This window comes from Lycium barbarum, chromosome 1, assembly GCF_019175385.1.
Source record: "Lycium barbarum isolate Lr01 chromosome 1, ASM1917538v2, whole genome shotgun sequence".
Classification (NCBI taxonomy): domain Eukaryota; kingdom Viridiplantae; phylum Streptophyta; class Magnoliopsida; order Solanales; family Solanaceae; genus Lycium; species Lycium barbarum.
Window position 1 is genome coordinate 142,319,102 of NC_083337.1, and position 13,819 is coordinate 142,332,920.

The following is a 13,819-nucleotide window of genomic DNA, read 5'->3' on the forward strand; positions in this document are numbered from 1 at the left end:
GTCTTGTTCTTGTCTACATAATTTTTCTGTTAAAAAGCTACTCAATTTTGAAGGGACAAACAAAAACATACAAAGAAAAAAAAAAAAGAGTGTTGTGATGACAGAATCAATTCAACTCCCCATTATCGACCTTACTTCTCCTGATCGTATTTCCACCGCTCGTGCAATTCGTCAGGTTTCTTCTTCTTCTTCTTCATTAATTATCTCAATTTTGAATAAGTTCTTGATATTTTGATGTATTTATTCATTGTGAATTTTGCTATAGGCATGTGTAGAAGTTGGTTTCTTTTACCTTATAAATCATGGGGTAGACGAAAAGTTGTTTAAGAAAGTGATTGAACAGAGCAAAAAGTTTTTCTCTCTGTCCCTTGAAGAGAAGATGACACTGGTTAGGAGGAATCACAGAGGTTATACTCCCCTTTATGCTGAGAATCTTGATCCCTCATCTACTACTCAAGGTAGTTTTTGTCTTTCTTTTTGTTCATTTTGGTTGTCTGTTTGTTAGTTGCTTCAATCATGAGGAAGAAACTTATTTGCCCTCAGTGTTTGCACCACCAGACCAGGTTATATTTTCCCTAACATGAGCATTAGTCACTGGTTTGAAGTAAGAATGCATATAGATTACTCCCTGCTGTGATGGTATTCGACCGGATATGGAGTTTAAGAAAGAAAAAAAGGACTTTTGAAACTTGTGATCTAAGATAAGATAAGAGACATAGACATTTGTGTGGCTGTAAATGATCTCAGTACGGGTGTGTTTGGTATGAAGGAAAATGTTTTTCACGGAAAATATAGTGGATGTCTTACTTATTTTCTTGTGCTTGATATGTAAGTAGAAAATATTATCCTAAAAAATTTTGTATACAATGAACGTAAACACTATGGGAGGTGGGGTGGGTGGATAGGAGTGTGGGTGTGGTGGGGATGAGGGCTATGAGGGTGGGGTAGGAGTGGGATGTGTTGGAGGGTGGGAAAGGGATAATCAATGTGGAATGATACTTATGGAGTTTGTTTTCTCTACTTCCACTAGGGAAGTCAGTTTCCTCACATTTTAGGAACTTATATATTTTCCAAAACATTTTGACCAACCAAACATGAGAAAATTGGAGAAAATCGGAAAACATTTTCCGAATATAGAAAGGTAAAATGCGAAGTTTAAAACTAAATTCTTTCGAAGTGTAGAAATGTGTCATTCTTTTTGTGGCAAATTAAAAGGAAAATGTGCCACATAAAATGAGACAGAGGGGGTACGTGATAAAAACTTATGTAGAAGAAAAATGTCATATATTGATTAGTCTGATGTGAGCACTGGGTGGAGAAAATTCATGTCTGCAGACCTGGACCATTAGCTGCTGCCCGGTGGATGCTGCAATCTTATAGAACTTTTACTTTTGCTGCTGAAAGTACTTGGATTTTATTGAAACAACATGATTAAAAGATTTGGTTGAGTTGGTCTCGACCATGTGGTAAAGAATAGTTTCTTGCATAGCAAAATGTTTTTATGTATAGATTATCCTCTTCTGCCACTTTTCTTCAGTAGGCCTTTGTTGGTTACATTTGCGAGTTGATTTGCATTTGGGGAGTAATAGAGAAGATAGCTTAAATCTTGAGTTAGTTGTTTCATCATTGGAGTGCAGGTGACTCAAAAGAAAGCTTCTACATTGGTCCTCTGGAAGGCAAGAGTGTTGTTAGTAACTTGAATCAATGGCCTGCAGAAGGTATTCTCTACAATTTTATTTGAGCTTACATCATGATTTTGTCCTTAATATACTTAGGCTCTTGGGGTTTATTCATCCTTATTGTGGTGAATACAGTCCTTGTAAGAAGAAACATGGATTTATACCATCAAATGCTCCCTTTTGTTTATTCGTGCATCAATTCACATGTGCTTCGAGACATATTCCATGTTTGAAGCACATTTCTCCAGAAAACATGTGTGGTGACTCTTTGATGTTTTTTTCCATTTGGGATGTCTAGAGGTTCTACCCTGTTGGAGATCAACCATGGAGGATTACCATAGAGGAGTCTTGTGAGTATCACTTTGATATGTTTTAAAAGAAATTTTAGAGTGCTTTCTTCCCTAAACTTCATCTTGATATAAACAACCGTAACTCTAAGCCCTATAAAAATTTCACATCACTCAGCTCCCTATTCTCGTATTTTGTGTAGCTGAAAGATAAATGTTCAAGTTGCATATCTTTGGTCTTCATCTTCTTTCTAAAACCTGAGTGTTTTGCAGATGGCTGTGTTACTTGATTTGTCGTTGATATGACTTTCTTGTGTCAGGGATGCTGGGATAAGACTAATTTCACTCATCGCTTTGGCACTGGAGTTGGATGAGGACTTCTTTCATAAAGCTGGGGCATGTGATTCACCAAATGCATTCCTACGTCTGTTACATTATCCAGGTTTAGTTCCATAAATGGCATCTATCTTTTTGATTTTTTTTTTCCTGTTTTTGTTTTATAGGTTCTCAGGACCAATTTTCTGTCTAAATATTAATTTTGCTGTCGCACCTCAAGATGATATGAAGTAGGAGGAAAAAGAGTAGACATCTTTGTTGATTTATTCTTGTGAATCTGCAAAGACAAAATTTTTCAGGGTGGACAGCAGTGCTATTAGTGTTTTATCTTTGGGTTATTCATATTTGTTTGACGAAGCATTATGAACTGAAAAAGTGACGTACTTATGGAACACTCTTTTTACATAGTCAATGTTTCCACGCATGCAATACTTAATTTCCGTCAACTAATTGGGTAACAATGTGCTTAGGAAAGTAATTTAGATCATGCAAATTGAACAGTGGGGTTCCAGCTTGATCATTAAATCAAATGCTTTATGTAAACTTTCTATAGGTGAGTTACAATTATCTGAACAAGTGGTGTATGGTGCTTCTGCTCATTCAGACTATGGGATGTTAACTCTTCTAGCTACAGATGGTGTTGGTGGACTTCAGGCACGTCTGATATGAATGTTTTTTCTTTTATCCAAATCTGCGGTCTCATGAATACTTTTATATTAACTAATTCTCGAGCTAACAGGTTTGCCGGGAGAAATTCAAGCGACCCCAGATATGGGAAGATGTGCATCACCTCAGTGGGTAGGTTCATTGGTCAGTCATAACTAGATACTTTAGGTTGATGTATTCTGGAGTCCAAGACACAAACCCGTTGAAGATTGGATTTGAGTCTGTCCCCTAATGAGTGAGAAGTTTCTACATGAAAATTATGAGCATTGTTCTGTTCATCTAGTTTTGGAATATTAGTGTTTCCCCTTTGTCCATGCACACCATTCTAGAAGGCTGCAGCCAATGTGAGGTGACAATCATTCCGATAAATTTGCTAATGCTGGATGACAATCTGGCAAATACTGTTCAGATGCGGAAAGGTTTTTTCTGTCCTCAATGCTAAAATATGATATTCTTACCACATTTAATAATTTGAATTTTTATTGCAAATGATCATTTTAAATAAACGCAGCATACACAGTGCCAAAATTTGATGCTTCAAGGTATGATCCATTTCAAGCCCATCTCTCAATCTTGTTGACATAAAGGGGTATCCCTATATCTGCATCCTTTATGCAAATCCTGAATGTCATTTACTATTTCAATGAGCTCTCTCCATTAGTTAATATGCCTGAGGTTTTCTTCTCTTTTTTTTTTTCCAGCATATAAAGGGTCTTTTTGTATTAGAATTCTGAGACATCATGAATGTTCTCAACCAGTTGCAAAGGCTCAGTACTAGCATGCTTAATATGCTTGACGTTTTGTTTCTTGATACAACATAAATGGCTGCAGATAAGATGAGCTTAATCAACGAGCTATTGACTTTGTACTCTTTCAGAACCTGCATGTGCTCATACTTTCAACATTAAGCCTCTGTGAGCCAAACACATACAGAAGTAAAGGCACCCAAGTTTCCCTAGACTTCCCTTAGACCCGCCTGCCACCCAGAAAGACAAAAGAGAAAAACTGGAAGAAGAAAAAGAAAAGGAGCCTTTTCACATCGGCTGAAGAACCTCTTCCTGATCACAGTCTTCCTCTCTTTGGTCTTATCAGGTTACAGATTACTGTTGACTAGTGATCCAAAAAGGAAATGAGACCTTAGGATCCTTTGCTTAAACTAGACTTATTTCTACCATGATATCACTGGATGAGTCTGAGATTTTCCCTTGTAGATCAGATACCACAGCAGATGCTCAAGTTAACCAAGTTTTCTTCATTTAGATTAGGAAGGAAGAGGGTTGGCATAGAAGGCAAAAGTGTCAAAACTTCTCTCATCTTTTTTTTTTTTTATTCAAAAATAACTGCTTTAAAAAGTCTCCAAAGACTTATATTAGCAGTAATTTTTTTTTTTCATTTTTGCGTAGGCTTTTCACTCTCCTTGAGTAGGTCTATATACCCTTTTTTTCTTTTATTCATAAGGTTAAAGTTACTTAGGTAATGGGCCAATCTGTTTTCAAGCATCAAATCATGAATGTGTCAGCCAGTGTTTTCCTATGTCATCGCCACAATTCCCATATACGCTATTCAACATTTAATCTGCTCCTTGGCTTGAGTATGTAGTATAATGAGCCATACATGGTTGCCTGAAGTAGCATCATTTCATAACTGCTGAAAGTTTCTTTTTGATTGTTGTTCTGCAGGGCTTTCATAGTTAACATTGGAGATATGATGGAGAGGTGGACAAACTGCTTATTTCGGTAGTACAAATTTTCTGTTCTTTTTTATATCTAAATACATCATAATCCTTCCCTGTGATTGTTTCCTATTCTGGGTTCAGAAGATGTATTCTTCTTATTGCCTGCTTTTGTGCTGAAAGTTCATTTTGCCAAATTCAATAGTAACAAAAGACAATATAGTTTTGTATTATTCTTCTGATGTTTGACATTCATTTGTAGGTCTACATTGCATAGAGTTATGCCAACAGGCCAAGAGCGTTATTCGGTAATCAAGATTTCATCATACGTTAAAATCCTTTTTCCTGTCATAGTCTTTGTTTTACCCCTTATTCGGATCAATGCATGTCTGGGCAATATTAATATATATAATTTGATTAACTCAACCCTTATTCTGACATATTTGGGATATTCATCTATCATCTTTAAAGGGAGGCAACATAACTCGCTTGATTCCTTTCATGGTAGAATTTGACCAACACCCTATAAAAAGAACTTTGTATATACCATTTAGTTCTACATAGAGTTTGGCTGGAAGCTATGGTTAAAGAATTAGTGTGAACGCCATGTTATGTTATTATCTGTATAAGAAAGCAGAGAATTGGCTGTAAGATCCCAATCAAGGTAAAATATAAGCATGGAGCTTCTGATTGGAGTAATTTTTAGTTTATGGACATGTTTCAGATGTTAGATTAATTGGAATAATCTTGGTCATTATACATATGTAATTAGTGTCTTAAATCAGTGGAATATGTTGAGTATTCTTTTAACGTAAGACACTAGGTCACATGTGTGGAAAACTTGGTACATATTGCACAAACCTTCCCGCATCACCAGAAAGATAAAGCGATCGAGGAGCGAAGTTATGAGCTGACATGAGTATCGAAGCAACTAGTCCTGTCCAAAGAGTCCCAACCCCAGGGAAAGTCGCACTTGCAAGAGAGCGAGTGGCAGACCAAAACTGCTATAGTAAAGTAAGAACGAAAGTACCTCCCAAAGATTCTACCTTTTTTTGTGCATTCGGGAATAAATAGAAAGTTTCCATTCACAGACTCCCTTTGCTTATCTTAGTCAGTTACATGTGTGGAAAACTTGGTAGATATTGTACATTTGCACCTACTTTTTCTCGGGGGGTGTAGATTACAAAATGTATTATGTCTCACATCAGTTGAATATCTTGTATAAATTACACAGAGTATGTAGAAAAGAATTCTGACCTAAGCCACTGGTCTTGACACATTCTTGCAATCTTTCTTTTCATATTCTCACATAACAACAACATACCCAATGTAATCCCACAAGTGGGGTCTGGGGAGGGTAGGATGTATGCAGACCTTACCTCTACCTTTATGGGGTAGAGAGGCTGTTTCCCATATTATCATATAAGATATCCTAAAAAGTAATTCGTAAGACAATCCTGAAAAGTAAAAAATTTCAGTGAAAAGAATGTCTTTTTGGATTTTTTTTTCTGTTGTATCTATGGGTTGGCCTCATGCAATATATCTCATTGCTTGCCAAATGCTAGCTGATAGTGTATGAACAATTCACGGATTCTAAATATACTCTTGACTCTTCATTCCTCTGCCATTAGAACTATGCAAAATAAGCTAACAAAATATTGGTTGGAACATGCAGATGGCTTTCTTTTTGGAGCCAAACCCAGATTGTGTGGTGGAATGCTTGAAGAGTTGTTGTAGTGATTCATCTCCTCCCAGGTACCTGCAATTTTTTGTACTAGCGCCTTGAGCTGGGTTCTGTATTTTGAAAATATGTTGATGACTTTGGTCAAAGCTTTAATCTGTTTTTTTAACATCTCTTGGAGTTGATCTTATTGTTCATGGATGTTTAAATTATAAAAATAAAATAACATCTTGAAAGTCTGCAAATTGATTAACTTCTTATATGAGGTTCTTCTTTGACGGGGATATTTGTCAGTGTGCCTTTAGGGTCCAGTCAAAAATGATGCTGATGCTCCTTCTATTTCATATTTGGTATTCTTGTTCTGTCATAATTCTTGTTCCAGTCTTGTCCAAAACCTTTTCTTTCCAAAGTTGGTTTTAGGCATCTTTTTATGGCCTGCTTGATGCAAATGAATTATCCCAGAACAAGTCTTTCGTTCTATGTATTCTCATGTTTGGTATTCTTGATTCCTTGTATATGCCATTCTGCAACCAGCCTTTTTACTGCCCTCTTCTCTTCCAACCCTCCTTGCCAACCCCTTACTCCGCCTTCCTCAATCTCCAATACTGCCCTTTACCCCTCCCTCACCCTTCCTCAGCTACCCCCTACTCCCTCTAGGGCAAGGCAATTAATCCCCTTCTTTTCCCCGGCCGCCATACTTTCCCCTCTGCCCTCAGGTTTCCATTTAATTTCTAAATCGTTAAGTCTCCATATTAAACTCAGATCAAAGTATTTCAGATGCTTTCTAGCATTCATTTCAATAAATACCAGTGTCAGGTGCCATAATGTGATTCCATTTCATTCTGCTAGACTTCTTTGTTGCTCATCATTTGGGTGTGAAATTTACTCTAGTTACTCCTCCGCAAAACCCAGAAAGGAAAAAAGGAAGGAAAATCCAAACTGAGAGGAACAATGTTGGGGATGTGGACTTCATATTCTGGAAAGGATAAATAATAAAAAATTAGTAGGGGCACAAACTCATAGATAGATTGACTTGTTCTTTCCTCGTCGGTAAGAAATTGGCCACTTGAATTCTTCGTAAAGAAACTAATTAAGATAAATAAGTAGGCCGGTGCTTCTACATGTGATAATGATGATTTCTTATTATGTCTCGCAGCACTTCCGAACCCCCTCGGCGGACAAAAATACTGTTTTTACAAGGTTAAAATTATTTTTTATGTATATATAGTAGATGTTGAACCCCTTAGGCTTCTTCGTATGTTTACTTTTTTATATTCTGAACCCCCTCGGTGGAAATTCTGGCTCCGCCACTGGCTGCTGGTACATTTTTTTCCTAATATGGAGATAATCTGAAATTTATTTTTCAACAGATATCCTCCAATTCGTGCGGGAGACTACTTGGAAGAGCGCCTTAAAGTTACATATGCATCATAGGTGAGTACTGTCTCATTGTCTCGAACTTAAAATAATCATAGGTGAGTACTGTCTCATTGTCTCGAACTTAAAATATCTTTTCGGTTACCACACTTTTGACCAGTAGTTCGTCACGTGAAAGGCTGATTATAGAAACCAACCTTGCTCTTTTTGCCTGTCACCCCCTGAACCTCCACATCTCTCCTTTACTAAATTAGAGATAGGAAGCAAAATATGTCTATCATATATCTTATGTTTGATTTGGTTTATTTAGAAAATGAATTCGGAAATCAAACTCCTTTAAAGGTGCAAAAAGTGAGAAATTTCAAATTGCTTGACGTTCCTGATGTTGTAGTGGTGTATCTGTTTGGTATTTAACCATAATTTAGGATTCAGCATGCTTCTGTAATACCTTGATAATGTCCAACTGATCACGCCAACCTTTTCTCAGTTTTCATAAACTGATTCTGCAGCTTTCGTTTATCGAGATCCAATTTGAGTTGTTCTTCTCATTTTTGTTTTCAGGCCAATGAACACTTACAGGTGGAGTGGTTTTCTCTCATATGACCGACATTGTTACACTTCTCAGCATTTACAATATGCAATCAGCTTCGTCTTATATATTTGTACTGTTCCAAGATTTCATACAAAACAAAAAAATGTGGCGTCAAACCTTTAACTATTGTTGTGCACATTGTTATATAACTAGTTAGAGACCTCTTCAGGAGATTCTCTTCTTGTGAAAATTACAGGAAATTTTGGTGTATTAGTGAATGGGAGCAAAGCTGTGATGAGGACAGTATAACTATATGGGGTGAAAAAGATAACTATACGCCGATCTACTTCTCCTTTTATCACCCCCATAAAGTTTTTGATATGCAATTGAAAAACATAACAAACTCCCCATAGAAACTTACTTTTCTATTATATTTCTATTTCTATTATATACATATACTAGTTATCTGAGGCTCGTGCTAAGTTCGGACCCAAACTCAAGATATAAAAGTAGATATTTTAACTAAAGAAATATAATTTGTGTTAGTACAAGTGTACAACAACAACAATCATATACCCATTGTAGTCCCACAAGTGGGTAGTTATATGAAAGTAAAATTTTGATTCCACTCCTTTAATATTTTAACTTCCATTTTGATGAAATTATTTACTTCAAATCAAATGTGGAACCAGAATTTGACATTTATAACTTATGTATCCTAATTTTCTGAAGTTATTTAGTTCTAAATAAATAATTTATACATAACTAATGAACTTTTAAGACAAATACGTAATTTAAAAAAATTGGGAAATTATTGTGAGGACTACAAAAGTCCCCACATTTGCTCTCATATATAATAGTAATATATATTTCTATTATATACAAGTGGCTAAGAAGGACCAACACAACAAAATCTACTTGTACCCAAAGCTTTACAAATTATACACGCATTGAATGTTTGTATAAAAAACTATATAACTTGTACACTTTAACCAAGTGCTTGTGGACATATGTCATAGCGCTTAACATTTATTCCCTTCTCATGTATAGATGTGTGCACTTTAATTTTAATTCTTCGACACATTTATTTCCTCCGTGCACTTTTGACTTTTCACGCTCTTTAAGAATTAATAAATCTCACGTGGACATACGTCATAGTAATAAATATTTATTCTCTTCTCATGTATAGTGTATGTACTTCAATTTTAATTCTCCGACATATATTTATTTCCTCCGTGCACTTTTACTTATTCACTGTTGACTTTTCACGTTCTTGCTGAATATTTACATATGTCATAGTACTTAATATTTATTCTCTTCTCATGTATAGATATATGCACTTCAATTTTAATTCTCCGACACATTTAGTTTCTCCGTGAACTTTTACTTATTCACTTTTGACTTTTCACGTTCTTGCTGAATATTTATTCTCTTCTCATATATAGACGTATGCAGTTCAATTTTAATTCTCCTACACAAATTTATTTTCTCCGTGCACTTTTACTTGTTCACTTTTGACTTTTCACATTCTTTAAGAATTAATAAATCTCAGGTGGACATATGTCATAGTACGGAATATTTATTCTCTTCTCATGTATACACGTATGCACTTCAATTTTAATTCTACAACACATATTTATTTCCTCCATGCACTTTTACTTGTTCACTTTTGACTTTTCACGTTCTTGCTGAATATTTATTCTCTTCTCATGAATACATGTATGCACTTCAATTTTAATTATCTGACACATAATTATTTTCTCCGTGCACTTTTACTTATTCACTTTTAACTTTTCACGTTCTTTAAGAATTAATAAATGAAGTACTCCCTCTGTCCCATATTACTTGACCGCATTACTTGATTTTTCACATTCTTTAAGAATTAATAAATGAAGTACTCCCTCTATCCTATATTACTTGGCCACATTACTATACTTGACTTTTCACGTTCTTTAAGAATTAATAAATGAGGTACTCCCTTCGTCCCATATTACTTGGCCACATTACTAAAAATATATGTCTCTTTTTCTATTCTATAATTTTTCTTATATTTTTTTATATTTCTATTTCTATAAACGCCCAAGATGGACGAACACAACAATAATAAGTTGTACAAAAAGCAACTGAAATTGTACTTTAAGCAGGGACTAACATGTGTACATTTCAGAAGTTGTACATTCATTCTACCTCTTGTGTGTTTACTTTTTAAGTCTCCACAGGTCCGCAGTGTCTCAATTTTCCTTTCATTTCCTTCATTTGGAATATACTCCCTCTGTCTCAATTTTAAGTGTCTGCGTTTGACTAAATACGGAGTTTAAGAAATAAAGATAGACTTTCAAATCTTGTGGTTCTAAATTAAAAATATGTATAATATAATAAAATATCCTTTGAATTTTGTGATTATAAACATGACATGTAGGATATTTAAATTGTCAACTTACTAAATATAAAAAGAGGCGGACATAACCAAAACAAGATAAATTTTAACAACAATTGAGAAATTGAGGGGAAAAATAAGAGGTAAAGAAAAAAAAATATGGAAACTCACTAAGAAAAATCGCAGTATCCTTTGCTAAATATACAAACCATAAAGATTAACTAAGTTGAGTAACCAAATTAATCATATTGGGCCCCGTGCATCGCACGGGCATAGTTTGCTAGTATATATATAAGTGGCTAAGGAGGACCAACACAGTAATACCTACTTGTACCCAAAGCTTTACAAATTGTATATGCAATGAATGCTTGTACCAAAAGCTATATAACCTGTACACTTTAACCGACTGTTTTTTTATCCCACGTGGATATATGTCATAGTCCTTAATATTTATTCCCTTCTCATGAATAGACGTGTGCACTTCAATTTTAATTCTCTAACACATTTATTTCCTCCGTGCACTTTTACTTGTTCACTTTTGACTTTTTACGCTCTTGCTGAATATTTATTTTCTTCTCATGTATAGACGTATGCAGTTCAATTTTAATTCTCCTACATAAATTTATTTCCTTCGTGCACTTTTATTTGTTCACTTTTGAATTTTCACGTTCTTTAAGAATTGATAAATCCCACATGGGCATATGTCATAGTATTGAATATTTATTCTCTTCTCATGTATACACATATGCACTTCAATTTTAATTCTCCGACACATTTATTTCCTCCGTGCACTTTTACTTGTTCACTTTTGACTTTTCACGTTCTTGCTGAATATTTACATATGTCATAGTACTTAATATTTATTCTCTTCTCATGTATAGACGTATGCACTTCAATTTTAATTCTCTGACACGTTTATTTTCTCCGTGAACTTTTACTTGTTCACTTTTGACTTTTCACGTTCTTGCTGAATATTTATTCTCTTCTCATGTATAGACGTATGCAATTAATTTTAATTCTCCTACACAAATTTATTTCCTCCGTGCACTTTTACTTGTTCACTTTTGACTTTTCACGTTCTTTAAGAATTAATAAATCCCACGTGAACATATGTCATAGTACTGAATATTTATTCTCTTCTCGTGTATACACATATGCATTTCAATTTTAATTCTCCAACACATATTTATTTCCTCCGTGTACTTTTACTTGTTCACTTTTGAGTTTTCTTCTCATGTATACATGTATGCACTTCAATTTTAATTCTCCCACACATATTTATTTCCTCCGTGGACTTTTACTTATTCACTTTTGACTTTTCACGTTATTTAAGAATTAATAAATGAAGTACTCCCTCGATCCCTTATTACTTGGCCACATTTCTTGACTTTTCACATTCTTTAAGAATTAATAAATGAAGTACTCCCTTAGTCCCATATTACTTGGCTACATTACTATACTTGAATTTTCACGTACTTTAAGAAATAATAAATGAGGTACTCCCTTCGTCCCATATTACTTGGCCACATTACTAAAAATATATTTATATTTTTCTATTATATATAAACGCCCAAGATGGACGAATACAGCAACAATAAGTTGTACAAAAAGCAACTGAAATTGTACTCTAAGCAGGGACTAAAGTGTGTACATTTCAGAAGTTGAACATTAATTCTACCTCTTGTGTGTTTACTTTTTAAGTCGCCACGGGTCCGCAGTGTCTCAATTGTCCTTTCATTCATTCATTTGGCATATACTCCCTCTGTCTCAATTTAAGTGTCTGCGTTTGACTAGACACGGAGTTTAATTCTCTGACACATATAGTTTCTCCGTGAACTTTTACTTGTTCACTTTTGACTTTTCACGTTCTTGCTGAATATTTATTCTCTTCTCATATATAGATGTATGCAGTTCAATTTTAATTCTCCTACACAAATTTATTTTCTCCGTGCACTTTTACTTGTTCACTTTTGACTTTTCACATTCTTTAAGAATTAATAAATCTCAGGTGGACATATGTTATAGTACTGAATATTTATTCTCTTCTCATGTATACACGTATGCACTTCAATTTTAATTCTACAACACATATTTATTTCCTCCATGCACTTTTACTTGTTCACTTTTGACTTTTCACGTTCTTGCTGAATATTTATTCTCTTCTCATGAATACATGTATGCACTTCAATTTTAATTATCTGACACATAATTATTTTCTCCGTGCACTTTTACTTATTCACTTTTAACTTTTCACGTTCTTTAAGAATTAATAAATGAAGTACTCCCTCTGTCCCATATTACTTGACCGCGTTACTTGATTTTTCACGTTCTTTAAGAATTAATAAATGAAGTACTCCCTCTATCCTATATTACTTGGCCACATTACTATACTTGACTTTTCACGTTCTTTAAGAATTAATAAATGAGGTACTCCCTTCGTCCCATATTAATTGGCCACATTACTAAAAATATATGTCTCTTTTTCTATTCTATAATTTTTCTTATATTTTGTTATATTTCTATTTCTATAAACGCCCAAGATGGACGAACACAACAACAATAAGTTGTACAAAAAGCAATTGAAATTGAACTTTAAGCAGGGACTAACATGTGTACATTTCAGAAGTTGTACATTAATTCTACCTCTTGTGTGTTTACTTTTTAAGTCTCCACGGGTCCGCAGTGTCTCAATTGTCCTTTCATTTCCTTCATTTGGCATATACTCCCTCTGTCTCAATTTAAGTGTCTGCGTTTGACTAAACACGGAGTTTAAGAAATAAAGATAGACTTTCAAATCTTGTAGTTCTAAATTAAAAATATGTATAACATAATAAAATATCCTTTGAATCTTGTGATTATAAACATGACATGTAGGATATTTAAATGAACACAACAACAACAAGTTATACAAAAAGCAAATGAAATTGTACTCTAAGCAGGGACTAACGTGTGTACATTTCATAAGTTGAACATTAATTCTACGTCTTGTGTGTTTACTTTTTAAGTCCCCACGGGTCCGCAGTGTCTCAATTGTCCTTTCATTTCCTTCATTTGGCATATACTCTCTCTGTCTCAATTTAAGTGTCTGCGTTTGACTAGACACGGAATTTAAGAAATAAAGATAGACTTTCAAATCTTGTGGTTCTAAATTAAAAATATGTATAATATAATAAAATATCCTTTGAATCCTGTGATTATAAACATGACATGTA

General features: G+C 34.4%; 1 protein-coding gene across 2 annotated transcripts; it reads left to right on the forward strand.

Annotated features, from left to right (window-relative positions):
* Positions 1 to 8,490, forward strand: LOC132641000 (2-oxoglutarate-Fe(II) type oxidoreductase hxnY-like). Of its 2 annotated transcripts, XM_060357834.1 has the most exons (13): positions 1 to 175; positions 266 to 458; positions 1,638 to 1,718; positions 1,978 to 2,029; positions 2,287 to 2,408; positions 2,856 to 2,956; positions 3,042 to 3,100; positions 4,648 to 4,704; positions 4,903 to 4,948; positions 6,316 to 6,395; positions 7,478 to 7,521; positions 7,692 to 7,755; positions 8,260 to 8,490. In XM_060357834.1, exons 1-13 carry the CDS (start codon positions 98 to 100, stop codon positions 8,411 to 8,413), a joined length of 1,131 nt encoding a protein of 376 aa, XP_060213817.1. In that variant the 5' UTR covers positions 1 to 97; the 3' UTR covers positions 8,414 to 8,490. The 2 variants fall into 2 exon arrangements, with proteins under 2 accessions (XP_060213817.1, XP_060213822.1); XM_060357839.1 differs by lacking the exon at positions 7,478 to 7,521 and having other exon boundaries at positions 12 to 175.
* The last annotated feature ends 5,329 nt before the right edge of the window (positions 8,491 to 13,819 follow it).

What these genes read in the sequence shown, in the direction of transcription:
- LOC132641000 (XM_060357834.1), top strand. Translation starts at nt 98, where the DNA reads ATGACAGAATCAATTCAACTCCCCATTATCGACCTTACTTCTCCTGAT. An exon ending in GATTACCATAGAGGAGTCTT is followed by an intron (nt 2,030 to 2,286) that starts GTGAGTATCACT and finishes TTCTTGTGTCAG; the next exon opens with GGATGCTGGGATAAGACTAA. An exon ending in TGGACAAACTGCTTATTTCG is followed by an intron (nt 4,705 to 4,902) that starts GTAGTACAAATT and finishes ATTCATTTGTAG; the next exon opens with GTCTACATTGCATAGAGTTA.